This window comes from Eurytemora carolleeae, unplaced genomic scaffold, assembly GCF_000591075.1.
Source record: "Eurytemora carolleeae unplaced genomic scaffold, Eaff_2.0 scaffold509, whole genome shotgun sequence".
In the NCBI taxonomy this organism is placed as follows: Eukaryota; Metazoa; Arthropoda; class Copepoda; order Calanoida; family Temoridae; genus Eurytemora; species Eurytemora carolleeae.
In genome coordinates, this window is record NW_019396523.1 from 106,146 (window position 1) to 131,104 (window position 24,959).

Genomic DNA, 24,959 nt, shown 5'->3' on the forward strand with positions numbered 1-24,959 from the left:
AAAAGATTTTATTAATTTAGTCCAGTCTTAGACCTTTGCATAGGGCGAGGACAGAAAATCGAAGAAAACAAAAAATAATGGATTAAAAGTTTACACTTTTAACCCCTAGAAAATCGAGTAAATAAAAGAAAAGGATTAAAAGTTTTCACTTCTTAACTCTCAGAAGATGGATGATCTATTTAATACCTGTTGTGAGGTGTTATTGATGGATACTTCAGCTGCAGAGAAGTTTCTAACTGTCTGTCCAAGGATATCGTTAGATCTGGATCCTTTCTGTAATTGTCGAACTAGGGAACCAACACTTGTAATATTAGCCTAAAATATCGTATTATTTAAACTTGGAAACCAGCGAAAAAAACCCAACATGGATATGTCCCCTTTTAATTTTCCATTAGATTAGGTTTTATTTAAAAAAGGCCAGATTTTAATTTAATCTGATCTCGTAAACGTTGCTAATAGGATTAATTTAAAATAAAAATACATTTTAAAATTGCGCATTTTCAATGTTGCAGCATTGCTTTCATAGAGCTAACATTGCTTGTAGAAAAATGTGTAATGAGTACTATAAACTATATAATACACCGGCGCTCCTCCGTAAACAAAATATCAAATTTAGAAGTAAATTTCTTCCACTCGGAATGACAAATTAAAAAATGTTTTTAAAAGTAAAAGATGAAAATCCTCCAAAATATTTTGAAAATGGAATTGTTAACACCTGGACACGCTCTGAAAGCTTCTGTTTTGAATCCTGGAATAAAATCTTAGCACTTGTGCTTGAGGCTGATGCCATAATATTTACATCTGAAACATTCATTTGTAAAATTTAGTCGGCATGGTAAATGGCAAAATAAAACCACATAGCAACATAGTACATATATATTATGCAGCCAATGTTACAATGAAAAATGTAGAAAATGTTTGTTTACATCTAATACAACGTTTTTGTGCTTCAGCAGCAAATGATTAAGCAGCATCCATTTTATATCTGTTGTATATTGGCAACAAAAATACAATAATATTCGGTAGCGTTAAAATATTATACAACAGAAATCACTTAACAACATCCCAAGTTTAGTGTGGCATATTTTGTGCTTCCCCAAAGGATTAAAAAATATTTTTGCACATAAAATCCACGATATTTATGCGTTGAAATTGAGTTAAAATTTTCGATAGTGGCATTGCCACATTTTAGCTTAAATCTTACAAAATACATAAACACGTTTCAATCAAACACATGTATAATAAATACAGTCATAAAAATTTCAATAAAAAATATACAATACAATAAATACTTGGGTTCGGTAAATCACAGTATGAAATAAAATGCAACAGTGCGGTGGACAATCAGGATTTCGAGATTTTAAACAGATCTCCAGAAATACAAATTATTGTTAACAAGGAAATGTGTATCGTATGTAGCAGTATGCACACTGCACAGAGCCAGGCTTTTAAAACATTTTCCTTAAATGTAATTGTAAGATGAGGAGTTAAAATGAGAAAATAAAAGATGGATAACTCTAGAAATTAAAATGAATAATAACCATGATTGCAACTGAAAGTCAACTGTAAGTAAATCCAAAACCAGATCTATATATATCTATTAAATAGAACATACCTTTTCACCAGCCTTAATTATTAATAATAAAAATATAAAATATTAATAAAATTTATATAAATCTTAAAGAAGATCGATAGAAAATATCATAAGTTTTAGTTTAACATCGTTTAAATTTTTTTAAAGTTTTAACAGCTAATTACTAAGTGTAGATACAATTTTTATTTTGTGCCTGTAAAGGATGATTTTTAAGTCGATTTCTTTTTCAAATGTTCACCAAAACAAGGTACAACAAAAAGATAATTTTAATAATAAACTCAATATTGGATGACATTAGAAATTAATTATCTCCTGCATTGTTAATCTTTCTCTGCTGAAACTTTGAACCCGATATTTGGACAATTTGACTTTTTTACATCACATGGAGGACGAATTTAGTATTTCAAAAGCTTGAATTGTATTCTAAAAGATTTTCTCATATTTTTAGGGTCCTTCAAATTTAAAACAATTGGTCAGAAACCATAATTAAAAATTGTTGAAAAAATAATTTTAGGAAGAAAATGGAGAAATATTGAGAAAAATGCCGTATTTTGGACACTGTTCGATCTTTTTAAGGAAGGCCTGTAATTTTTTTCTAGGAATTATCAAATCAGGGGACATTAGTTCCAAAACTATCACTTGGCCCATTCCTAAAACTGAGTGTTAGAAATGGGCACAAATTGAAAGACTGGGTTTTTAGGATCCCGGCCTATTTCGAGAGTAAAAGTTTTGACCAAGAACACTGACGTAAAACAAATTAGAAGGACTGAGGATATTTTAACAAAGAAGAAATGATGATCTGATTCCAGGTTTGGTCTTACTGCAGGACGGATCCTGATCTAGGTTTCTCCTTTTCCATTCTCTCCTCAGGTGGAACCTCACCCTTCATCCTGTACTCCTCTAAAAACAAACCAGCTTTACTCACTCGATCCTTTCTGAAGACTATAAATTGTTCAACTCTTGTTTTTTACAATTTAAGCTATTAGACTCAGAAAATAATTAATAAATCCAATAAAAAATAATTCATGGGTTTAAAAAATACATTAAAAAAAATGCACCGATGCAAATTTCTTCTGGAATTATTTGTAGATTTACTCGTATGATATCTCAATCAGATCTCAATCAAAGCTTAACATCTTTAACTTAAAAACTTTCATAAAGGCTCTTCTTAGTTCTTATTTAAGTGAACAGAGGCCGAATTTAAAGAATTTAAACCGCGTCGCTGAACCGCCATAAACCGGTTTCAATTGAGCACCGGCTCAAATCTCGAATCACTGAAAACAATTTTTAAGTGGAACCAACCATGTTTGAGCCGCGTCTCAAATCTAAGACGCGACTGCTTCGGAGAAAAGAAATTGATAAATGCATAAATTACATAATAATGAAAAATTAAACCTGAACTATTTCTCCAGCCGTAGAAAGCGTAGATAAGAATGCCTACGAGGAGCCAGACCGAGAACCTAACCCAGGTTTCAGGAGATAATTTAGTCGTGAGGAAAACATTGGTCAGTATAGATACTGCGGGCAGAACAGGAACTAGAAGATTAATATTCTAACTAATCTTGGCAAAATATAATATTGTATCTTATAAAATCTATTTGTTAGTAGAAATCGTTATTTATACAAGAAGTAGGAAATTAATAGTACAGAAGTTCCGACCTACTAGTATAATAGTATAAACTCAAAGGTTTATGATTTTTAGTGAAATATTACTAACCTAGCGGAACCTTGAAGCTTAGACTAGAAGTATCTGATGGTTGTCTACAGAGTACAACAACACAGGAGATTAATTTCAGAGACATAAACACCATTCCAAGCTTAGCGTGCCATACTTCCATATTTACCATATGCGGCATCAGGCAGAAGGGTATAGTAAGGATTGTAAACATGATTGCACTGTGGGTTGCGACGTAGGAGGAGAGAGGAGTAGGACGGGATAACTTATCCAGGTTCAACATTTGTCTCATGTACTCCCGGCGTGTAAATACAAGCTTCTCGGAGGTTCGGAGAGGAAAGAGTTCTTCCTCTGACTCATAAGGATCCTGGGTAGATAAAGGAGTGTAGTCTCCCCCTATATCCGTGGCCCGGTACCTAAATATAATCTCTAAATTTGTGTTACCAAACAACCAAAATAAAAATCATTAACCCATGGTTAACGGGGTGGGACTAAGAAAGTAAATATCTTATTGCTTTAAGATGTCAAATCAAATCAAATCATGGGTGTTAGGGAAAGCTTTAGGCTCCACTCCACAGCCTGGAGTTTCAAGTCCTGACTGAGAGGTGGGTTTTCAGCCCGGATGTGTTTATTGAGTAACCGTAAAGGGGGCTAACCCAAGAAGGTTGTGGGAAGGGTTATATTTCTGTACCTGAGAAGTAGAACAGAGAGACTAACCATGGTATAAGCCATCAACGTTCCTATGGACATCATATCCACCAACTGGGCCAGATTAAAGGTTAAAGCCATCAAGCCAGATAAAAGACCTTAATATGCATAAGATAAAATATCAAATATCAATTCTTTTATCATCATAAATTAAAATGAAAACTGTGACTAAAAAGTACATAGACTCTAGGACTCAGTCCTATTAGCGGACAGGATCCGATCCAACAATACATCCCATTCTACGCTACTATGGTCGGCAGCTCCTGGCTCACAACTGGCGCATCAACAACTTTACCCCAGTACACTTAAAAAAGACTCCATTACTTTCCTAAAATGATCATCCTAGGTTTTACGTTTCTTGCATTTCATATGGAATATATAATCAGAGAAAAACCAAAATACAAAATAAAATAAAAATAAAATAATAATCAAAACAATTTTGTAAAAATTAAGTTATGAATGAGCCAGTTCTTTGCCACGAAACACCTGGTAACTCAATATTCATTAAATTTTCGTTGCTTCCAGATGGGTAACAGATGGGTAATGGGTGGAAACAGATCCCCCTATCCAAATTGCATTAGTTTTGTTTCCTTTCATAAAAGTCCAAAAAAGAGCCTTTGTTTTAAATTAAGAAATCAAATAATCGAAAAATACTTTTAAAAATATGAAAACTCAAGCAAAAATATCATCACTATTATTTAAGAAATGAAATGTATCAAATAAATACGAACAATTTTGAAATAGAAATGAATGGATCCAAGTATAGGATATTTAGTGTTATAAAGGTACCTGCAATTAGAATAACTAGAAGAGGAGTCTTGAAGTAGGAATGAATGGATCCAAGTATAAGATATAAAAGTATAAAGGTACCTGCTATTAGAGTAGCTAGAAGAGGAGTCTTGAAGTAGGAATGAATGGATCCAAGTATAGGATATATAAAGGTATAAAGGTACCTGCTATTAGAATAGCTAAAAGAGGAGTCTTGAAGTAGGAATGAATGGATCCAAGTATAGGATATATAAAGGTATAAAGGTACCTCCTATTAGAGTAGCAAGAAGAGGAGTCTTGAAGTAGGAATGAATGGATCCAAGTATAGGATATATAAAGGTATAAAGGTACCTGCTATTAGAACGAATGGATCCAAGTATAAGATATATGAAAGTATAAAGGTACCTAGGAGTGGAGTATTGAGGTAGGATTAGGAATGAACTGATCCTAGTATTGTATACATGAAGGTATAAAGATACCTGCTAAAAGGGTAGCTAAGAGTGGAGTCTTGAAGTATGAATGAACGGATCCAAGACAGCGTGGAAGTAAGCCATCATTCGCCATAGCGTAAACTATACGAGGCAACGGAAACATGGCGCCTGAATTTTAATGCATATTAAAATATACCTAATTTTTTATTGTCGCATGTTTTCTTTTGAATTTTATTTTCACCAGAATACTCATTAGAGGTTTATTCATCATGAATGTTAGTGCTGACCTAAAAGAGAGGTCGAGAGGCCGAACAGAGCTCCAACCGCCACAACCCAGGCAGCTGAGGGTAATCCAACCTCACGGAAAACATGCGGAAGAGGAGCATCTACATCCTGTAAAAACCAAAGAATTAGGGAGTAATTCAATTTACTGCCCCCCCCCCCCTCCCCACCCGAATATGTGAGGAAGGTTTGCGCAGAGTTGCAAGATAAATCGGAAGGATATTTTTATCGATGAAAAAGAACTATTAAGGTAAGTGCAAGATTGTGTAGGGAAACGAAAAGAGAGAGGGGGGGGGCAACTTCGGAGCTCATTAAATTGTATATTTTAACTATCCCTGTATAAGCTCACCTGAAGATAGTAGGGTAGCATAAGGGTCAACACACTACTTATCCCCATATAGGCCAAGCAGACGACAAGTAGAGATACAACTTAATAAAAGGAAAAAAATCATTTTATTGAGAAAAAGATTTTATTAATTTAGTTAAATAATTTTTAATCTTACCGATAGCAATAGGGATACTTTTCTGCGGATTTCTTGTTTCTTCACCGGTTGTTGCAATAGCATCAAACCCAACGAATCCATAGAAACATGTTGCAGCTCCGCTAAGCGTCCCACTTAAACCAAACGGGAAAAATCCTCCGGAACCTAACTTTTTCTCTGAACCTGGCTGAACGTCTAAACTCCAGTTGTTGAGATCAGAATGGGTGACCCCGGCAATGATGACGAACCCGACGACGGCCAGGTTGAGGACGGTGAAGATGTTATTAAACCTAGTGGACTCCTGAACCCCAATACTCAGGACCAGGGCAAGAAGTAGGGTTATCGAAAACGCAGTCCAATCTAGGGAAATTTATGTCTTAATTCAGGCTTATTGATGTGACCAAAAAAGATTTACTTAATATTACATAAAATGAAGCCTTTTGCTCATCTGGTTTTTAAATAAACATTTCAGATCCGAAATCGTCAGTAAATGTTATACCTGGATAATCTGCAAGGAAGGGAGCGTTCATCGGCATATATTCTCTAAATGTCGTCTTCATCGTGTTGTTAAGCAAACTGTCCAGATATCCTAAACAAGAAGTCTAGTATTACAAAACTTTTCACAGATAAAGGTTTAAAATAATCATAATCTCATTTATTCAGGAACAGAATTTAATGAATTGGAGAGGTCGTTAAACTACCCACCACCCGGTTCAAATCCTGAATCACTGATTCAAAGTTGAAGATTCGTGAGAATTCGGGTAACTAATTGGAGAATGAATAGTTTATTCAGGATTTGAACCAGCGGTAGGTAGTTCAACGACTTTTCAAAACTCATAAAATCCGATCCCAGTTTAATGAGTTTCACACCTGAGTAAGCTCTCGCAACACTGGCTGTTCCAATAACGTACTCGAGGATAAGGTTCCAACCGATCACGAAAGCTGAAAGTTCTCCGACTGTAACATAACTGTAGATATATGCACTACCAGCCTTAGGAACCCTGGCTCCGAATTCAGCGTAGCACAGTCCACTCAGGGCAGAGGCAATCCCAGCTATCAGGAATGATAGAACAACACTAGGACCTAAAAGTTAAAAAATTAAATCTTCTTTTAATTTACAGATTGTGGATCAATCCGGCATTAGTATATTAAGTAACCAAGTAACTAAATACCAAGGTGGCATTTTCCTCAGTTGTGATCTGTAGAACTTTGTAGAACGGAAAATGTTTAAAATTTAAATACGGTCAGACGAATAATGATCGTTGATTTTAAATACCTGCTGAATCTCTAGCTACTCCCCCGGCCAGAACATAAACTCCTACTCCTAGGGTCGATCCTACTCCAAGTAGTGTAAGGTCTACAGTGTTCAAACAACGAGCAAGCTTGCTATCTGACTCAGAAGAGTTCAGCTGTTTTCTCCGGGTAAACCTGGAGAACAGGCCGGGAATCATTTTTCCCATCCTGGTTTAATCCCAGACTAGAGAATGAAAGCCTAGAACATTCTAATCTGAAATTTAAATAATGATTTGTACTAGTAATAGTTGTTTAAACTTTCGTATTGTATTTGACCATCGATAACAACTTCTTCTCCAACAACCTCCATCCACTCCACTTCTTGTTCAACAACCTCACAATCTATCCGTTCTTTCTCCTCCACCTCCTCTACGATACTGATCTGATGATCTCCTGAGACCTGATCCGGGAAAATGGAATGTTCATCTTCTTCCAGAACCTGAGCCTCATGCTTTATCTGTTTCTCCTGATCAGCCTCCTCATCCTCTTCAGTTTTTTCCACAACAAACTCAGCATCTGCTCGGTGTGACAAGAGAACACGTGTAATTGAAGAACTTGTATTCTCGGTTCTTAATCTTGGTCTTGCAAATTTCTGATAAAAATATATCATCAGTAATTTCATCTCAATACTAAAGACAAGTAAACTTTTATATTTTGATTATTATGGATATATTCTGGACACCGCGGTTATAGTTAGTTTAGGGGGGGGGGGGCAGAACAAGCGTGTAATGCATTGTTTGGCTTTACTTTTGATAAATTAAGAAACTAATGAATTTCCAATCGCTTGGCAAATTTAGGATGCAAAATTTACCTTATTGGTCGGTAAGTTTTTACATCCTAGAAGAGAGTGCCGTCGGAGATGGGAAGGACGCCTAAATAAAAAATAATCTCTAGTTTTTGATTTAACAACTTAAAAAATCAACTTAAATTGCGATCTTTGCCTGGGGGGTCTTTTTATATAAGTTTTAGAATTTTTTTGTTAAATATGAACCTTACTAAACCAAACTAGAATAAAAAAAACATACTTGTACGAGGCTCCACAAGACTGGCAGACGAATGGTCTGAGACCTAGGTGAGTGTTATTGTGAAGGTCCAACAGAATCTTACTGGTTGCTGCATGAGAACACTGAATTAATTAGACATTATGTTTTCCAGTTTAATGGTTTGAACCGTCCTTGCTCCAGATCCTAACTACTTTACTAAATCCTATATCATATTAAACAGCCACCTGCAAGATTTGCGCAAGTCACTCTAGTGGAGAAACCAAGAAACAAAATAAATAGTTTTCAGAAGCAAAAACCTGATTATCTAATTAATACTTGATCAGACAAAGCTTTAAAGGGTACCGCTCTAAATCGGACATGCCACTCTGTATATATAAGTTCCCCGGATATTACATTAACATAAGATCTCAAACAAGATGTCATTCCTAACAGAATTACTTCCGAACTCCATCTTTAATTTTGTAAGTTCCAGTCCCCATTCATCTTGAGTAATTAGATCTGGTCTTAAATCTAGGCTAGAGAATAATGAAAATAATTCTTTACAACAAATAAATCACCTGGGTACATTTAAATTTGCGTTCATCCATATTTTTATGCGTCTCCATGTGCATATTCAAGTTGCATTTCACAGAAAATCCCTTCCCGCATTTTTCACATTTGTAGGGTTTCTCTTTGGTGTGGACTCGTTCGTGAGAGTTAAGATGAGCAGGAAATCTAAATACTTTATCACAGAAACTACATTCATACTTCTTAACATCGTGCAGTTCCTCGTGGTGTTCTCTTATCTGATGGTTCTGCAGAGCTTTTAAGGTTCGGAAATTCATGGCGCATGCGTCGCACATAAACTCTTTGGCCTTAAGAAAATACATACATACATTATACTTCTATTATTAGTTTTTTGAAAGATTATGTATTTTTTCTAGAATTGGGCAAAATATCAAAAGTTTTTATAACTTTAAAATACCGTAACATTCACTGATGTCTTTTGATTAAAATCCTTTCCATTAAGGGTAAAGATTAGAGCATACTCTAATTTTGAGAATCCCAGATTTTATTGTACATTTTTTAAAATGTGAAAACCTTGCGGAAAAAAGGTTAATCTTAAGTAGCCTCATTCCGTTATTTTGTATAAAATGGCACTAATCTATAGAGCTGGATAAAGATGTTACAGTGGAACTTTTAAATGATGGTTCAGTTCTTAAACCGTAAAAAACAGCTTAATCTTATTTTTGCAATCTACCATTGACCTTTGGAAATATTGAGAAGGAATTATATGAAGAAGACGGTTTAAACAAAAGTTTCGAAAAATGAGGAATGACAGTACCTCTGAATGAAGAGTAAGATGACTGGTCAAACAGCTGCTGTTGGCGAATACTTTGTCACAGTACAAACAGTAATAGTTGGAGGGAAATATATTTTTATGTTCTTGTCTCTAAAATATAAAAATTATTAGAATATATCATCAGAGGGAAATATATTTTTATGTTCTTGTCTCTAAAATATAAAAATTATTAGAATATATCATCAGAGGGAAATATATTTTTATGTTCTTGTCTCTAAAATATAAAAATTATTAGAATATATCATCAGAGGCAAATATATCTTATGTTCTTGTCTCTAAAATATAAAAATTATAAAATATATCATCAGGGGGAAATATATCTTATGTTCTTGTCTCTAAAATATAAAAATTATAAAATATATCATCAGGGGGAAATATATCTTTATGTTCTTGTCTCTAAAATATAAAAATTATTAGAATATATCATCAGGGGGAAATATTTTCTAGAATATAATTTCCCTGTACATGAAAATATTCTATTTGAGGGGACAAATGAAAATTTGCATTTTAACTGACAAGTTTTCCAATATTTTATACTTTTCCTCCGAAAAAAACCCAGTGATTTCCCCCATTTTAGCTAAAAAAAAAGAATTTATGGATTATGAATAATCATCATCACCTGATGTATGTTTCTAGCTCGTCTACTTTGAAATATTTGATTACATATTTCACAAGTAAGGTTGGGGTTCAAAGAAGTCAAATTCTTCCAATTCGTCGTTTTCTTCACCGCCGGTTTGCTAGAACTGAAAATATCGCAATCTACAATTTCATGCGTAAAACATGTTTTTGGACAGTCGAAACTAGCATTACAGACTCGGCAGGATAATGTAGGGGCTTGGTTTTCTTTAGCGTTGGATTCATCATTATCTAGGCTTCTGGAGAATTTTTTCTTTGCTTCAAGATCAAGGTTTAATTGTGGATTAATATCTCCAGGTTCAGGTTTCCGATACAAGGACTCTGCTACAGACTCGGACCTAATAATTAAAAATATTTTTTACCTAAAAATATATCTTTCACAAATCTCTCATCCCCATGTTAGGAATTATTTTCAAAGTTTGTTTAACCCTTAATTAGGAAGGCAAATAAATTATGTAAAGGGGAATATAAATAATGTAATAATTCTGGGAAAAAAGTTGAAAAGTTATGAAACAATTGTAAATGCTCATGATTTACCCGAGATTAGAAACTGGAGAAGGATTATTCTCCGGTGGTTTGGGTAAAATAAACCTCAGAGGGGGAGTATGGCTCGCACAGGGAGGAGAATCTTCATCCTAGATATTTACAATTAACTAAATTGTTCTATTAAATGTATTTAGCTAATAAAATACTCACTATTTCATGCTTTTCTTCCAACTGAACCGGTTGTTGTGAAGTTGGTTTAAGAGAAGCCTGGAGCATGAAGAAGTCAAGGTTTTGTAAGAACTCGTCCAAGGACTGGTCTGGTAGAATTACAACCTCAAGCTCAGGGTTATCCTCTAGAGCTGGGAAAAGAAACCCAACAACCAATGAATTTATTTTTATACTCTGATCTTTAAACCTGAGTTCAATATCACTGAATATCTCCAGGTTATCCCTGATAAAGTCCATAATATTCTTAGTATTACCGAACTCATCAGAGTACCCGGAGTCAACAAATATAGTCCGTCCTGAGAGAAATCCGTAAACATTATCTTTCTCATCCTCATCCTCTTGTATGGATATACGAATACGGTTTGAATCCTTAACCTTCTGGAACCTGGCGGAGTCTGGTCTTAACCGGATACGACCCATTCTACCTGAAATATAGATAGGTGCATAAAATTTCAAAATTTATAAATCTGTGGAATAAATTTCATATCACAAAAAGTCGGCCGACTGGTGTATCACTGAATTCATCAACACTCTAAACTAATAGCAAATGATGATTACAATAAATGAATCTTAAACATGGTAAAATATTAAATTCTTCTTCAAATTATGGCTAAAACCCCAAAAACTTCACAATATCCTTTAAAAAACTCAACCTCAATCAACATTCAAAGATATTTAACTTAATATTATATAGATGTGAAAGGGAACCTGACTTGGAACCCCTGTACCGACATAAAGCAATTTAATAATTATTTTTACCCTGTCCAAAAAACTTAACTATAATTGTTTTCATCATTTCAGAACATTTGATCATTTAGTAAAATACAGGTTGGTACAGTTGGTACTCCTCACTACCAAATCGCCACTACACTCTGTAAACCCCTTTAGATTATTTTTCGGCCTATGATCAAAAAATAGCTTTATATAATTGGTTTAAATATTGCAAACGAATTGAAATAAATACAAAACTCGCTCAGGTATAGAGTACAGTTAACAAAAACTTAAAAACGTGAAACGGATTCATCATATTGCTGGCTTCTCATCATTCTATAGATAAGACAAGGGTGTTAGATCTGTAGGAGTAGTTTTATCTGCTCCGGCGTCTTACTCAGGGTTCCAGGTTCGTATCCGTTATTAGGATCCGTTACAGCCTGAATACAAAGAACTTATTCAACATTTAGAATTTTTTAATCCCAAATCCTTCCTATAAAAAAAGTTCATTTCAAATCCCAATTTAGTTCGACATTAAATGGAAAAAGTTTAAGGAATTTATGTAGGAGTTACTGATTTTTCCCGTTCACTGGAGGTTCTCTTTTTTACGGTGGAATTAGATCTTGCATAGGTAGGTTGTTTATCAGTTAAAAAAAAGTGGTTTCCCATTTTTATATCCCTAGGAGCCTAATACGCTAAATTCTTTTTTACTTATCATATAATAATAAGATCCCCTCCCCTCCCCCCCCCCCCAAGTGTAAAGGTTTGTACCTGATAAAGAAGTGTGTACGATTTCACTAATTCAAGATGAGAGGATATCCGGACAGTTTTTCTGTGCTGAGAGGAAACCAACCATCTAGAGTAGATTAATAAATTTAGTAATTCTTAGAACTCTAGTGTGCAGCAATCATTCTAGAATCCATTCAGGCAAAAGCAAGATTTATAAAATCAGAGGCCAGGACTTAAGTATTGTTTATCGCTTCAGAAATGACTAATCCGTCTGTCAGATTTGTATAATGCATTCTGGATAACTCTAAATAACGAAAATATGCGACAGCTGTATTTAACGGATTTAATATTTAATCGCTACAAATTAAATGAAAACTGTGACATCCCGGTGACTTACATCAGAAATCGGTAAGTTACCTTTCCAGCAACGACTTAGATAGGAATAGATTAGCACAATCTACAGATAGGGACAGTTTAGCACTATCTACAGATAGGGATAGTTTAGCACTATCTACAGATAGGGATAGTTTAGCACTATCTACAGATAGGGATAGTTTAGCACTATCTACAGTTTAGCACTATCTACAGATAGGGATAGTTTAGCTACTATCTACAGATAGGGATAGTTTAGCACTATCTACTAATTCAATTTATTCCTTTCTTGAAGAAAAAGTCACGACTAGCGGGAAAACGAGACTTTTGAGATCTTGTTAAAGATAGATGAGACGAGGTTAAGATTATAATATCATTTTCCAAACCGTCTTTCCTAAATGCATTTTCCCAATAATGGTACCCCTTCCATGGTTGAAATGATCTTGGAAGACCATCATTTGGTAAAGTGTCTTTATGAAACTTCTTAAAATAGACATACCTTGTGGACGGAAGAATATAAAGATCAGGAGCGGAGAGAAGATTATCAAGTCTAGCCATGGCAGCTCCTATTGCTTCCCTATGAGTGCCAGGCACAGAGGAGAGTGAACTACCGTCATTCTAAAAAGCTCAAACTTAAGAGAAATCAATTTTTTAACTTTTTAGGTTTTTATAAATTTCGAGTTTTTTATTTTAAAGGAGAAAATTCGTAGCTGATAAAATAAAAGTTTCTCGAAAATGGATGAAAATACTCTACCTGTGATATGATGGCAAGGATCGGAACTAGTTCAAGATTAAGAAGAATATAAGAGGTTTGTTCTCTGACCAGATCCAGGATACAGGTTTCCATTCTCTTGTTCAGCTCAAGTAACCTCTTATCATCGGACTGGTAGAGGGAGAGGGTGGAGCGGAGAGGATGGAAGTTATTTAGCAAGAAAACCGCTGCATCTTGTTTAGGAAGTTTAAGAGCAGTTTCCTGTAGATGTAGAGTAAGAGGATCAACTACTGCTCGAACTACAACAGGTAGATCAGCCTGACTGGATTCTACGACAGAGTGTCCAGACAAAACATCTCTAAAAAGATTATTTATTTAAACAAAGATAAAATACTTTTTAAAAGTAATTTATAAAAGTACATCGATAAACAAAATTTTTATATCAAAACTGAGAAGGATTTTATTACAGAGCAGAAGTACTTAAAAGTAAAAATCAATCAATCACACACAAAAAAAAACATAATAATTAGGACGAGAGAGTATCTTGCTAAATCAATGAGCTTCAAATAAAAAAAATCTACTTAAACAATAAACAAAATACTTTTGAAGTATTCTTGGTTCTTTCCGTAGTCCTGAATTAAAGTTTTTCCGATTTGATCCAGAAAAAATTCACACCTTAAAAGTCCCAATAGCGACGATGTTGTGTAAGAAGGAGATAAATCTGAAGATCCGTCCCCGAGCTCACTTTTTGCTAACTGTGCTGTCACAGATGTTTGAAGCAAGGAGAGAAACTGTGAATATGACAGTTGTTGAAGTTCGCATAGAGTTGAACTCAGTACACTTGAACCTGCAACATAAAGAATATAAATCAATTTAGAATTTACAACATACATTTGTTATTATTAATGGAATTACTTACAACGTAGAATATCTGAAATTGTTCTATCGTAGAATCTGATGAGATTAGTCAGCTTGTAGAGAATAATTGCACTGGACTCGGAGACCAGGATCTGTTCTATCCTTGATTTCAGAGGTCTGCATACTCCCTCTGTTATACCGGAAAGAATACGTCCCGTCAGCTCCACCTTATCCGTCCTATCGCATAGTTTAAAAAGAAGCGTTATATTCTCCGTCTCCCCGGGGCAGATCTGATGCAACCAGGCTAACATATCTCCGACATATCGGGTAGGATCATGAGCATGCAGTTCTATAGGACGCGGAGTTCCTCCGGGACCTCCGACAGTTAGAGCATCCAGGAACTGACGAACTATATATTGTCTCCGGCAAGAGATGAACTCCTCGATAATGTGGTTGAAGAGAGCTTCTTTCTCCTGGAGATGAAAGAATCCTTGAGCAAGGTTTCCAGAATTCTCTCCAATCTCTATATTCCGTACTGCACTCTAAACATATTCATCCTTAGTCAATAACAAACTGAGTTTTTCATTCCTACTATATTGTTAACGTAAAAGTTAAATTTAGTAAATATTTCTATATACATTTGTGAATAAAACCACCGCACGTTTTGATTATAATTGCAGTCTGAATTCTTTCCTGATGTATGTATCTACACAATGACGACTTTTCTATACTAAGGATTTTGAAATAACTCTACTTTATTCCTTAGACTAAATAACTAACTAAACTTGCTACGGTAAAAAAAATATGTTCTTACATTCGGCATAAAACACAAGTGTAAAAGTTAGATTCATGGGACAATAAAGTTTTATTTGCTATTATCAAACAAGATTTTGGGTAATAAAATAAATCTATTCTATATTCTGTCTGTCTGTTTGTAGATAATAACGTCAAAACGAAAGAACCTAAAGGCCTAAATTTTATGTGGGGCCTCACATGACCCAAGGGAGGGTCTATGGATACTCAAAATTACACAAATGTGTGTCCAAAAGTTTTTGATTTCTGTAAAGTTTTAAAAATACCTGAGACCAACGATAAAGTCTGTCTAGTCCCAGCTCCCGGTATTCTTCCATTCTCTCCATCACACTCAACCCTGTAGCTTGGTGACCGGCAGCAAGCAGAACCTAGCATAGGAATCTCTTCAGAAGGAAATATTTCAGAGCATATCCCCCCACCTACCAAAAATGATTTCCAATTTTTTTTTGGGGGGGGGGACAAAAAGTGACTTCATTTTTATCGCGAGAACTTTCCGAAATCGTTTCTAAGCTAGTTTGGACCATGAAAATATTATATTTAAGTCACAAAAATATTAATATAAGATGGTTATTAAACTAAGATCTAATGTTTTAAATCCAAACCTTACAGTCCGAGTGTATCCGTTTAACTTTTTCCAGTACAAGGAAGAAGCTTGCTCCGATCCTATTAATCTCAGTTCCTCCCTTTAGCTCTTGAACCTCCTAAATGCGTAAAATGTCACAAAAAATTTCTTTTTTTATGTTGTACAAGCTGCACATTTCATAGGAAAGAAATTGAACCAAATATATGTATTCTCTCTATATCGGCCCCCTTTGCTGTTATTTTAGGACCCTGGAGAAAGATGAAAATACAGAAACCTGATTACAAACTTAAACATGTACTGTATACACTGTACACTGTACTGCAGTATGCCCTGATTCAGATTTAGTATGTCACCCGGGCCTCATTCCACTACATCAGAAGAATTCCTGCGCTCTATTATTCCCAGGCCTAAGAAGCCCTTCGGCAGCTGGAATCTTGACAACCCTCTTCTCAGAATGAATGAAGCGTGGATGGATTAATGTGCAGCAAGATTACAGCACCTGGTAGATCAATATAAACCCAGAGAACACCAAACTTTCGCAATAGAAAAAAAATCCGAAATTTGATCGTAACACCCCGATCATGTCCTGGGGACAACAAAATTCTCTTTTAGAAAAAGTATTTTTCTATCAGTGAATGCACTGAATAATTCTGGTTACAAAAATATATAGGTTTTTACGTGAAGAGAAGATAATCCTCTCTAAACAAAATCTAAGGCCGAATTAAAAGAATTTGAGCCGCGGGTTAAATTTAAGCCGCGGCTCAAATATTGTTGGTTCTACTGTAACTTGTATTCAATTGTTCAAGATTTAAGTCGGCGCTCAGTTAAAACCGGGTTTTTGGGGATTNGTTGTAAAAAAATCCGAATTAGTTAATAAGAGAGGCATACATTAAAGCAGTGCTTAGGATCCATTTACTTTTAACACGGCTGATTAGTATAGTATCAATCTTATATTTTTTGTATCTTTGTAAAATAAAGTATAAGAAAAACCGACTCGACGAATATATTATTTTCTAGTGGTTGCATTAAGTATTTTTCTTTCATATACAATAATACAACATTTTATACTGGTATTATTTTTCTTTTATCTTTTATAGCCTATTTCTTTTTTCGTTACAGAAATTAATAATAAAATTAACAATAAATTAATGCTTAAAGGAAGTAAGATATGAATCAAATCAGTATAAGATAGAAGCTGGGTTCAGTTTTTGCTCAACATTGTATAATACCAATGGTTGATCTCGATATACATTATTCAAGAAGTCCCAAAAGTCAGATCTTTTGAGTTGTGAATCTCAGGATCAGGCATTGATCTCCATATTATGCAGATCTACAGATTGATTTAATTCCTCTCGTGATAGTCATCCCAAGCAAGGACAACTTTAATTCAGGGATCAAGCATTGATCCTCAGATTTATAAGTGGTTACATTAGATATCGAGATCAATCGTTCAAGATTAACAATATCCACACTAAAGTTACGATCTCAGATAACTATAAATGTCATGTCTTAACATAAGAAACATCCTGGACAGACAAAATATCAATGCTTAACCTTATTTGTGAGAACTAGTCGTTCTCTCATCTTCTCCGCTAGTTGTTTCTGAGTGGTCAGTTTATTTCCTTCCCCTCGGAGCTCAGTTGTCTTCTTCATCAGTTCCTGGGTTTGTTTCTTACTCAGCTCCAACCGGTTCTACATCAACAAGCATAAATAAACATTGTACTGCAACCTTGTGTATTTTTGTAATGAACTACGTGACTTTCGGAAACCTTATAGAAATGACCTGAATCCGGATCCATTTTTTCCAGAGCGGATCCAGGATCCAGATCCGCATCAAAATTAAATGGATCCTAAGCACTGAATTGTGAATTAGCAACCATTTTCTATATTAAGATTAATAATAAAAATAACCTGCATAGATTTGCACGAGTCTGACATTCCCTTGACGTTATTATGAATCCCGTCCAGGCTCTCCTTGACGGCCTGGAATGCGGAGAGGAACTCATGATTGATCTCTAAACTACGTCTTTCAATCTGTCCTCGTAGGTTTCTCCGAGTCTTCAAGTTATTCTCCTGGTAACAAAACAGAAAGTTTTTAACTCTTGAGAGATATAACAAAATATAAAATGGAAGAGTGGAGTAGATGGAAAGGTCTGGATCAAATGAAACTTAAATTAATAGAATAAAAATGGGAAAAGCAGGGCTTGAATAAATAAGCCACAGTAAAACATAAAAGGTCTGGCTTAAGAATAAGATTGAGGAATAGAATTAGAACTAGGGTGAGTTGGGTTTAAATGATTTCCAATATAAAATATACCTTGAAGAATGTAGAAAGCTCCATGAGTGCATCCACAGTATCTCCGTCCTTCTCTAGTTTTAACTCTAACGTCTTCTTCAACTTCCTCGCCAAAACAGTTTCATTTCGTCCCTCGATCCCACCTCCTCCTCCTTCCTTCACCTCAACAACATCATCTTCATGTTCAGGCATATTCTATCTGAAATACTGGAAAATTTAATATTTAATTAATTCTGCCGTGTCATCTTTTCTTATTGTTAGATCTGTATTTTATTAGAATTGAGGGAACCAAGGCAACTGCAGCAGCAACAGCTGATCGACCTGAAAAATTCAATTGGTTTAGTTTTTATCAAGATTCATTCTTGCAAAACAGATGCAAATCTAAGATTGAGAATGAATGAGTTTTCTTACCCATATTTGCCCAGCTCATAATATCCGCTAGATCCCTGATATCCGCTAGGATTGCACCGGAAGTAACACACAAGTAATTGTACGGCATTAAGCCGAAAAACACGCTGAGAAAAAATAGATGCAATGGAACACCTAGAGAATGTATAAAACCATTAAAATGTTTCTATCCAGTAAACGCGTCTATTGTCTATACATTAAAGCAGTGCTTAGGATCCATTTACTTTTAACACGGATCTGGATCCTGAATCCGCACTGGAAAAAAAGGATACGAGTCCAGGTCAAGAGCATTTCTTGAATATTCTAAAAGAAGAGTTTTTAAAATTATTTTTCTTCCTTTTTTTTTGTTATTTTTACGTAAAACTATTCAGAGATAGAGAAACTTTTATAATCTCTGTTTTTTTCAACAAATCAGATTTAGGTTATGGGAGCAAAAGTTTTTTGTTTGCAATTTTTGGTTGATATTTTGCAACTTGGATCCGGATCCTGAGCACTACATGGAAGAATATCTATCTATTATTCTATAGTTCCAAAATTCAGCCTTAGCACTTAGCAGTATTGATGTTGTTATATCAACTTTGAATTATAAACATAATATATTAATATGCTAAATCCTTAAACAGGGAGATAACAAAGACATAAAAAAATATAAAAAAATTGACATTATACTACCTAAATAGTTAATTTCAGTTTGGGTCTATATTTAAAATAAAATACATCTTTCTAAAAGGATTTGATCTAGTTGTGACGCACATTTTGTAATGTAGATAAAAATTAGGTAGTTCTAATATTTTAGTACCTAATACACCGCTTGCCATGTTTAAAGCCCAGTTCGGAGACATCGGAAATAATCTGAGAAAGAGAAGGAAGAATGGTAGCTCCGCTTGGTTCTCCTCTAACTTCTTCTCAAACGAAGATATTCTCTCCGGGAAATAAAACCGGGCAGCTTCAGATCCGACCAGGTTGGCCAGGATATAGCATAAAGATGCTCCGGTCCCGCTTAGAACAGAGCAGAGAATAAACCCAGGCCAGGTTCCGTACAGAGCTCCAGCCAGGATATTCAGGAATACAGAACCTGGGACTGCAAAGGTTTGCTTGAATATGTACGCTGAGCAGAAGAGAAGGAGAACGTAGGTTGGATGATTTGTCTTAAAAAGGTTTAGGGTTCCCGACATCAGCTTTAAATCTTCCAGAGAGGAGGGGAACTTCAGAGCAATGTTCTAGAAAACAATAAGATGAGCAAAAGGCACAAAATGAGAGTAATAATGTGGGTCCGTTGTCCTATTGTACGATTTTTGGACACCCCGCCCCCCCCCCTTACTATCAATTTTGTACATGACCTATTAATTTTCAGCAAAACCATTTTTAATTATTTTGAATTATTTTAGGGTTAGGTAAGGTTATGATACTTTCCAGGCCGAGCGCCGCGGCTAGGACAGACTAGGGGGCCGGGCGCTACGGCCACATAACCAATTATTTGCATGTCACATATGAAATGCATGTACAAAATTGTTAGAGAGGGGGAGGGGAGGGTCCAAAAATCGTACAATTGGAAATTACCAATTTTGTCTCTCCTGTTACCATCATCTGTCATTTCTATACACTTTATTTATAAATTTAAAAAATCATTAAAACTATTTTTTTTTCAAAAAATCATTAATACTATTTTTTTCTAAATAATTTTTGAACGGGAGATAGGTAAAAAATTTAGATCTTTGCAGATGCACACACTCCTATTTACATAAATCTTATTGAAGCAAAAAAAATAGTAAATCAAGATGGAAACATATTAACATATGGACCAGAAAATATCTTCCGCAGACGTATAGAAACAAATTAGAAACAAATAATGAAAGTTAAACTACGAAAGTCCAAGGAGAAGGAGTCAAAGCAAAACAAGAATTCCAGCGGACTGACCCTTTAAATAATTTGATATTTCTTACTTGTGGAGCTTGAAGAGTGAGAAGATAAAGGAGCAGAACTCCGAACCCGGCGGAGAGAGGAACCAGAGCAATCCGTCCTAACATCTTCACAAATTAAAAGTTTTACATTTATATTTACAGTGTGAAATCAATTTGTTGTTTTAATATGTTTAACAAAATTTCAGCTCTTGTAAATAAACGATTGTATTTACTGATGACATTAACATGAATACCGCGTTTCACTCCCGACTTTCAACAGATGATAATTATTTAGTCGTCTTGAAAGACCATTTTAACTCGAAATAATACAGGGTGTGTGTGTGTCCCACATCATATTAGATCCTCAATCGGTCTAAATTGCGAATTTCGGGACTAATAAGAAAAATTAAGAAGAATGAATTATTTTGAAAAATTGATAAGGCTAATAAAGAATTTTCTTTTGGAAATTACTAAGCTTTTCGAGTATTTTGGGTTTCTTTCGGCGTTAAAACTTGGAGATAATCTAATATGATATGGGACGCTCTGTAGATTGTTTAATATAATATCATGTATTTTAATGTATATTATCGATCAGTATGATATCGTTTTGATGTTTTGTTTATTTTTACATATTTCTAATAGAGTTTGTTCAAAAGATGTTTTTCATCTTTAATCCGTTCGTTTTTACTTTCCTTATTTCTCAAAAAGGCTTAGGAAGGGCAGGGCCTGCATCTTGTACTTCGAAAGGTCCTGTACAACATAATCGAATGCAGCCTCCTCCAAAATCGCAGGGCTTGAGATTGAGGGGAGGAAGAATGGGAAGCTTTAGATGCCGATGAAAAGCAGAAAGGAATTGAGTCTTAGGAACAAAATCAAAATTTAATTTAATCCCCAATATCTTTAGAACCCGATGGTGTAAAATTTGATATTTCAGACTTAGATTATTTGGTTTAACAGAATTTGTATTTTGAAACATCTGGTCTACAACATAGTGATTATAAAATCAGAGTTTGTGGCAAACACTCAATTCCTTATACCCGTTAAATATAGATATATAAAAGATATTAAAAACGAAACCAAGGTGAAATGCCAAATATAATGGTTATTTAGTTTAAAGCTAGATTTAATGTGAAATGCTTTTAGACTTTTTCTTCAAGTTTTGTTTTCCCGCGGTCTGAATATAATATTTGAATCATTTTAGAAATATTTTAGCCGGCGTTTTTTTTCGTTTCTTGTTTGCTAGTGCTCCTATTCGGGCTATTAGCCCATTATCCCGCATTTGTTTTCTACTAGACGATAAGTCGGCTTTTTGAATATGGGTCTCCCACATCATATTAGATCGTTTACAGCTCTAAATTGTAATTTAGTGTACCTTTGTTAGTGCGGCTAGCACCTTTTTTCTTTTTGGAATTCTTTTAGTCCATCATACTACTCCAAGCCCCCTTTTCATCTTTTTATACTTTAAATCCGTTCTACTCTAAGCCCCCATTTCTTCGTTTTTACACTTTAAATCCGTTCTACTCCTAGCACCCATTTCTTCGTTTTTATCCGTTCAATCCGTTCTACTCCTAGCACCCCTTTTTATCCTTCCAATCCGTTCTACTACTAGCACCCCTTTTTATCCTTCCAATCCGTTCTACTACTAGCACCCCTTTTATCCTTTCAATTCGTCCTATAATCTTAGCACCAGTTACTTCTTTTCTATTCTATCAATTCATCCTACTCTTACTCTACTTTCTTCATAATCATATAATCCATTATAAACCTAGCACTAATTTTATCTTTCTTTTCCAATTTCTTTTCTGAAACCACCACAATTCAGTAAGTTCTTTCTAAGCCAGATGTTGGGGTATTTCATACATAACAAAATCATAGACAGGACATTTAATAGATGAGTTATTTTATATAAAAAAATTGAGAAAAGATATATCATAGAAATGAAAGATTTTTCAGAGGTAATTTCATAGATAGAGAAGGATTTTTTTCCTTAATAGATAAAATTATAAAAAGACAATTCATAAATAACAAAATCATAGATAGAACATATCATAGAAAGGACATTTTGAAAATAAGGAAATTGATAGATAGGGCATACCATGGTAGATATAAAAGATTTTTCATAGACAGATGATTTCATAGATATAGAAGGATTTTTTCCCCAAAATAAATGACGTTCTTGTGAAAATGTTCAGGAAACTTCATAGACAGAGAAGAAATTCTTCTAGATAGGTAACATTTCCAATTTGAAGAATTTAGATTTTTTAAATTTACAAATTGATATAAAAAATAACATTCTAAATTTAAAATACCGATAGTAAAATTTAGTCTGAGCGACTTGTGTGTTATCTAGTGTGATACTATGTAATAATAATGGAAAGACAATATTAACTTCTGGATGTATCTATTTCATATAAATTAATTACATTACTAGCTGTTCAAGTTACAAAGTTAATTTCATAAATAAATTAAAGTCTCAAAAGACACAAACTTTCAATATTCAGTCAAGTAAAGGTCTTCATTGAAATTGGATTGATTGCTTAAGTTGGTCTAAATCCAAACTAAAAAGCTTTATGTCAAAGCTTTCACAAATACATATTTAACTAGAGTTGGATTTTTTTACATAGAATAAGAAAACAAAACCTAAGCCTTCAAAGTCTTTTCTTATATATTAATTGCTTTGGTTGTATTTTCAATTTTCTTTTAAAATTTCAAAGAATGATGACATTTTTGATTATCATTATGTAATGTACATTTTTCAGTTTTTACATTCTGAGGAGAAGTTTTTTTGCATGGTACATTTGGTATAAGTTGAAGCTATGTTAAAAGGGTAAATAGGGGAGGAGGGGGGCATTTTTGCAATAACATTTTTTGTTTTAATAACTTGCAGAAGTTCCATTTCATTCTATACAACATTAACCTCTTTCAAATCTTCACCTTATCAAAAATGTTACCAATACTAAAAAATAAAAAATGTTACCTATGCAAAATGTACGTACATAATGAAATGTATATCATTTATGTTTTAAAGGTTAAGTTGCAATTTGTAACGTTGAAGTTTACAAACGAAAATCTGCTTCCAAAATATGAGTCCAAGAAATATTTAATAAAGATATTTTTAGGCTATGAATACAAATGCTTTACATACAAATTTCTTAATATTTTAAGATAAAGCATTTTTACGCCTATTCATCTTAAATGCTTGATACTAAAATATATAAACGGATTGTTCAGATATTTGACTTTGAGTAATGTAGATCGAAGAGGTTTTACAGATACTTTTTAATCAAAAAGAAATAACCAATTCTGCCTGTTTATATTTTTCTGAAAAGGCTTTCCAGATTTTATGTATTTTTGTTAACATATTCGATTTTAATCTGAATAATTTTTTTTGTTAAGTCTGAGGCCGACTTTAAAGAATTTGAGCCGCGGGTCAAATATGGTTGGTTCCACTTAAAATTGTATTCAATGTTTCAAGATTTAAGCCGGCGCTCAACTGAAAACGGTTTTTGGCGGATTTGAGACGCGGCTCAAATTCATTAAATTCTTACTCTGGATTACGATAAACAAGATTATCTTTAGTTTCTAAGAAAACGGTTAAATCTGATAAGAATTTTCCGAAAACTAGATAATTATTATCTCTGAAACTTAAAATTCTCTATTCAATAATTTTAAAGTTCCCGCATTACCAAGCTATCTAAACAATTTGTTAAATATATAAAAATCCTCTACATTGTCTAAACTAGATATAAATCGATGTAAAAAATTAAAACATTTTACACAAATTTGGAGATAAACATATTTGTATGGCAGTGTTGAGTTACAATTTACATTTTCATTTATGCTTAAAACAAGAAAAGCTATAAGAAAGTAAATAAATGCGTTGAAACATTTGAAACTACCTTTAATGATTACTATTTTTAAAGGGACCGTTCACTTATTTGGGTAATTTCAGGGTAAACTAAACAGCCTATTCGCTCTTGATTGGTAATAGTCTTACTTTTCAAAGACATATGTGGCCGGAGAAAAAGCCGATTTTTCGTTCAGAATCTGAGCGGAAAGGGACGGTCCCTCTCTATAGACACTATTTGATGTTTTTTTTTCAGTAACAGCAGCCCAATAACATTTTAATTTATTATATTTTATGTCATTATGTGTTCGTTATTATGTACTAAAATCTGAAAACTTTTGATATTTGAGTTTTTCGTATTAAAACATGTAAAATGTGTTTACAAAGACGACGTCTCTACGATAATCAATTTATCATTACTCGTATTTTGGTTCGTAGATTTTGTATATATTTTTCCCGTATGTGCACAACTTTTCATTTGTCATGCCCGTCCAATTCAGCTTTTTACACAGGCAATACACAATTTTGAATGCGATAAAATAGTGTTATTTTAGAAATAGAAAGTTAAAAAACAAAAAAAATTAAAAATAATGACATTTACAATTAACGATTAGATACTACAGTTTAATTTTATATTCGAAATTTAGTTTGATTCACAACATGCTGAAAAAAACATCATTTAGTGTCTATAGAAAGGGACCGTCCCTTTGCGCTCGAATTCTGAATGAAAAATCGACTTTTTCTCCGGCCACAGTTGTCTTTGAAAAGTAAGACTATTACTAATCAAGAGCGAATAGGCT

General features: G+C 34.0%; 5 protein-coding genes across 10 annotated transcripts in view; all 5 read right to left on the bottom strand.

Annotated features, from left to right (window-relative positions):
• The window catches only part of LOC111704840 (uncharacterized), a 5,152-nt gene extending 4,337 nt beyond the window's left edge, over positions 1 to 815 (bottom strand). Inside the window, exons 1-2 of the mRNA XM_023477200.1 lie at positions 716 to 815; positions 187 to 315 (exon numbers count right to left, since the gene is read on the bottom strand). Coding sequence (XP_023332968.1) covers positions 187 to 315; positions 716 to 814 — 228 coding nt within the window. The 5' untranslated portion in view covers position 815. The remainder of the gene's footprint in view (positions 1 to 186; positions 316 to 715) is intronic.
• On the bottom strand, positions 801 to 7,466 carry LOC111704834 (high affinity cationic amino acid transporter 1). 3 transcript variants are annotated; one of them, XR_002765889.1, is made up of 12 exons: positions 7,217 to 7,466; positions 6,811 to 7,023; positions 6,440 to 6,529; positions 5,962 to 6,300; positions 5,808 to 5,887; positions 5,464 to 5,569; positions 5,225 to 5,344; positions 3,961 to 4,075; positions 3,312 to 3,685; positions 2,990 to 3,130; positions 2,342 to 2,494; positions 801 to 2,017 (listed from the first exon to the last, which is right to left on the bottom strand). XR_002765889.1 is itself a non-coding variant. In XM_023477194.1 (11 exons), exons 1-11 carry the CDS (start codon positions 7,398 to 7,400, stop codon positions 2,412 to 2,414), a joined length of 1,845 nt encoding a protein of 614 aa, XP_023332962.1. In that variant the 5' UTR covers positions 7,401 to 7,466; the 3' UTR covers positions 2,137 to 2,411. The 3 variants fall into 3 exon arrangements, 1 of the variants encoding a protein (XP_023332962.1); XR_002765888.1 differs by having other exon boundaries at positions 801 to 2,046; XM_023477194.1 differs by lacking the exon at positions 801 to 2,017 and having other exon boundaries at positions 2,137 to 2,494.
• On the bottom strand, positions 7,447 to 11,355 carry LOC111704835 (zinc finger protein 91). The gene is made up of 8 exons (XM_023477195.1): positions 10,912 to 11,355; positions 10,753 to 10,850; positions 10,199 to 10,553; positions 9,562 to 9,669; positions 8,795 to 9,091; positions 8,259 to 8,359; positions 8,045 to 8,105; positions 7,447 to 7,825 (listed from the first exon to the last, which is right to left on the bottom strand). Exons 1-8 carry the CDS (start codon positions 11,347 to 11,349, stop codon positions 7,472 to 7,474), a joined length of 1,812 nt encoding a protein of 603 aa, XP_023332963.1. The 5' UTR covers positions 11,350 to 11,355; the 3' UTR covers positions 7,447 to 7,471.
• LOC111704833 (conserved oligomeric Golgi complex subunit 6) overlaps positions 11,355 to 24,959 on the bottom strand; it is a 27,183-nt gene continuing 13,578 nt past the window's right edge. The window contains exons 2-14 of one of the 4 annotated variants that reach the window (XR_002765887.1): positions 21,449 to 21,456; positions 18,025 to 18,204; positions 17,619 to 17,780; positions 17,262 to 17,399; positions 15,727 to 15,825; positions 15,391 to 15,492; positions 14,373 to 14,853; positions 14,129 to 14,300; positions 13,496 to 13,811; positions 13,241 to 13,359; positions 12,412 to 12,496; positions 11,689 to 12,080; positions 11,355 to 11,466 (exon numbers count right to left, since the gene is read on the bottom strand). Coding sequence is in view for 2 of the 4 variants with exons in the window: in XM_023477192.1 (XP_023332960.1) it covers positions 11,997 to 12,080; positions 12,412 to 12,496; positions 13,241 to 13,359; positions 13,496 to 13,811; positions 14,129 to 14,300; positions 14,373 to 14,853; positions 15,391 to 15,492; positions 15,727 to 15,825; positions 17,262 to 17,399; positions 17,619 to 17,780; positions 18,025 to 18,195 (1,929 nt within the window). In the remaining 2 variants the exon portion in view is untranslated. Of the gene's footprint in view, positions 12,081 to 12,411; positions 12,497 to 13,240; positions 13,360 to 13,495; positions 13,812 to 14,128; positions 14,301 to 14,372; positions 14,854 to 15,390; positions 15,493 to 15,726; positions 15,826 to 17,261; positions 17,400 to 17,618; positions 17,781 to 18,024; positions 18,213 to 21,448; positions 21,457 to 24,959 lie in introns of all 4 variants that reach the window. The other 3 variants (XR_002765886.1, XM_023477192.1, XM_023477193.1) reach the window with 3 other exon arrangements.
• On the bottom strand, positions 18,202 to 20,561 carry LOC111704838 (transmembrane protein 41A-A). Its single transcript, XM_023477197.1, has 4 exons — positions 20,355 to 20,561; positions 19,211 to 19,631; positions 18,415 to 18,546; positions 18,202 to 18,324 (listed from the first exon to the last, which is right to left on the bottom strand). Exons 1-4 carry the CDS (start codon positions 20,436 to 20,438, stop codon positions 18,245 to 18,247), a joined length of 717 nt encoding a protein of 238 aa, XP_023332965.1. The 5' UTR covers positions 20,439 to 20,561; the 3' UTR covers positions 18,202 to 18,244.

What these genes read in the sequence shown, in the direction of transcription:
- LOC111704835 (XM_023477195.1), bottom strand. Translation starts at nt 11,349, where the DNA reads ATGGGTCGTATCCGGTTAAGACCAGACTCCGCCAGGTTCCAGAAGGTT. An exon ending in GAGCTAGAAACATACATCAG is followed by an intron (nt 9,670 to 10,198) that starts GTGATGATGATT and finishes TTTATATTTTAG; the next exon opens with AGACAAGAACATAAAAATAT. An exon ending in TCTTGTGGAGCCTCGTACAA is followed by an intron (nt 8,106 to 8,258) that starts GTATGTTTTTTT and finishes TTTTTTATTTAG; the next exon opens with GCGTCCTTCCCATCTCCGAC.
- LOC111704834 (XM_023477194.1), bottom strand. Translation starts at nt 7,400, where the DNA reads ATGGGAAAAATGATTCCCGGCCTGTTCTCCAGGTTTACCCGGAGAAAA. An exon ending in CTTCCTTGCAGATTATCCAG is followed by an intron (nt 6,301 to 6,439) that starts GTATAACATTTA and finishes AAATTTCCCTAG; the next exon opens with ATTGGACTGCGTTTTCGATA. An exon ending in CGGCTGGAGAAATAGTTCAG is followed by an intron (nt 2,495 to 2,989) that starts GTTTAATTTTTC and finishes GTTTGTTTTTAG; the next exon opens with AGGAGTACAGGATGAAGGGT.
- LOC111704838 (XM_023477197.1), bottom strand. Translation starts at nt 20,438, where the DNA reads ATGTTAGGACGGATTGCTCTGGTTCCTCTCTCCGCCGGGTTCGGAGTT. An exon ending in TCACTCTTCAAGCTCCACAA is followed by an intron (nt 19,632 to 20,354) that starts GTAAGAAATATC and finishes ATTGTTTTCTAG; the next exon opens with AACATTGCTCTGAAGTTCCC. An exon ending in TATGAGCTGGGCAAATATGG is followed by an intron (nt 18,325 to 18,414) that starts GTAAGAAAACTC and finishes TGAATTTTTCAG; the next exon opens with GTCGATCAGCTGTTGCTGCT.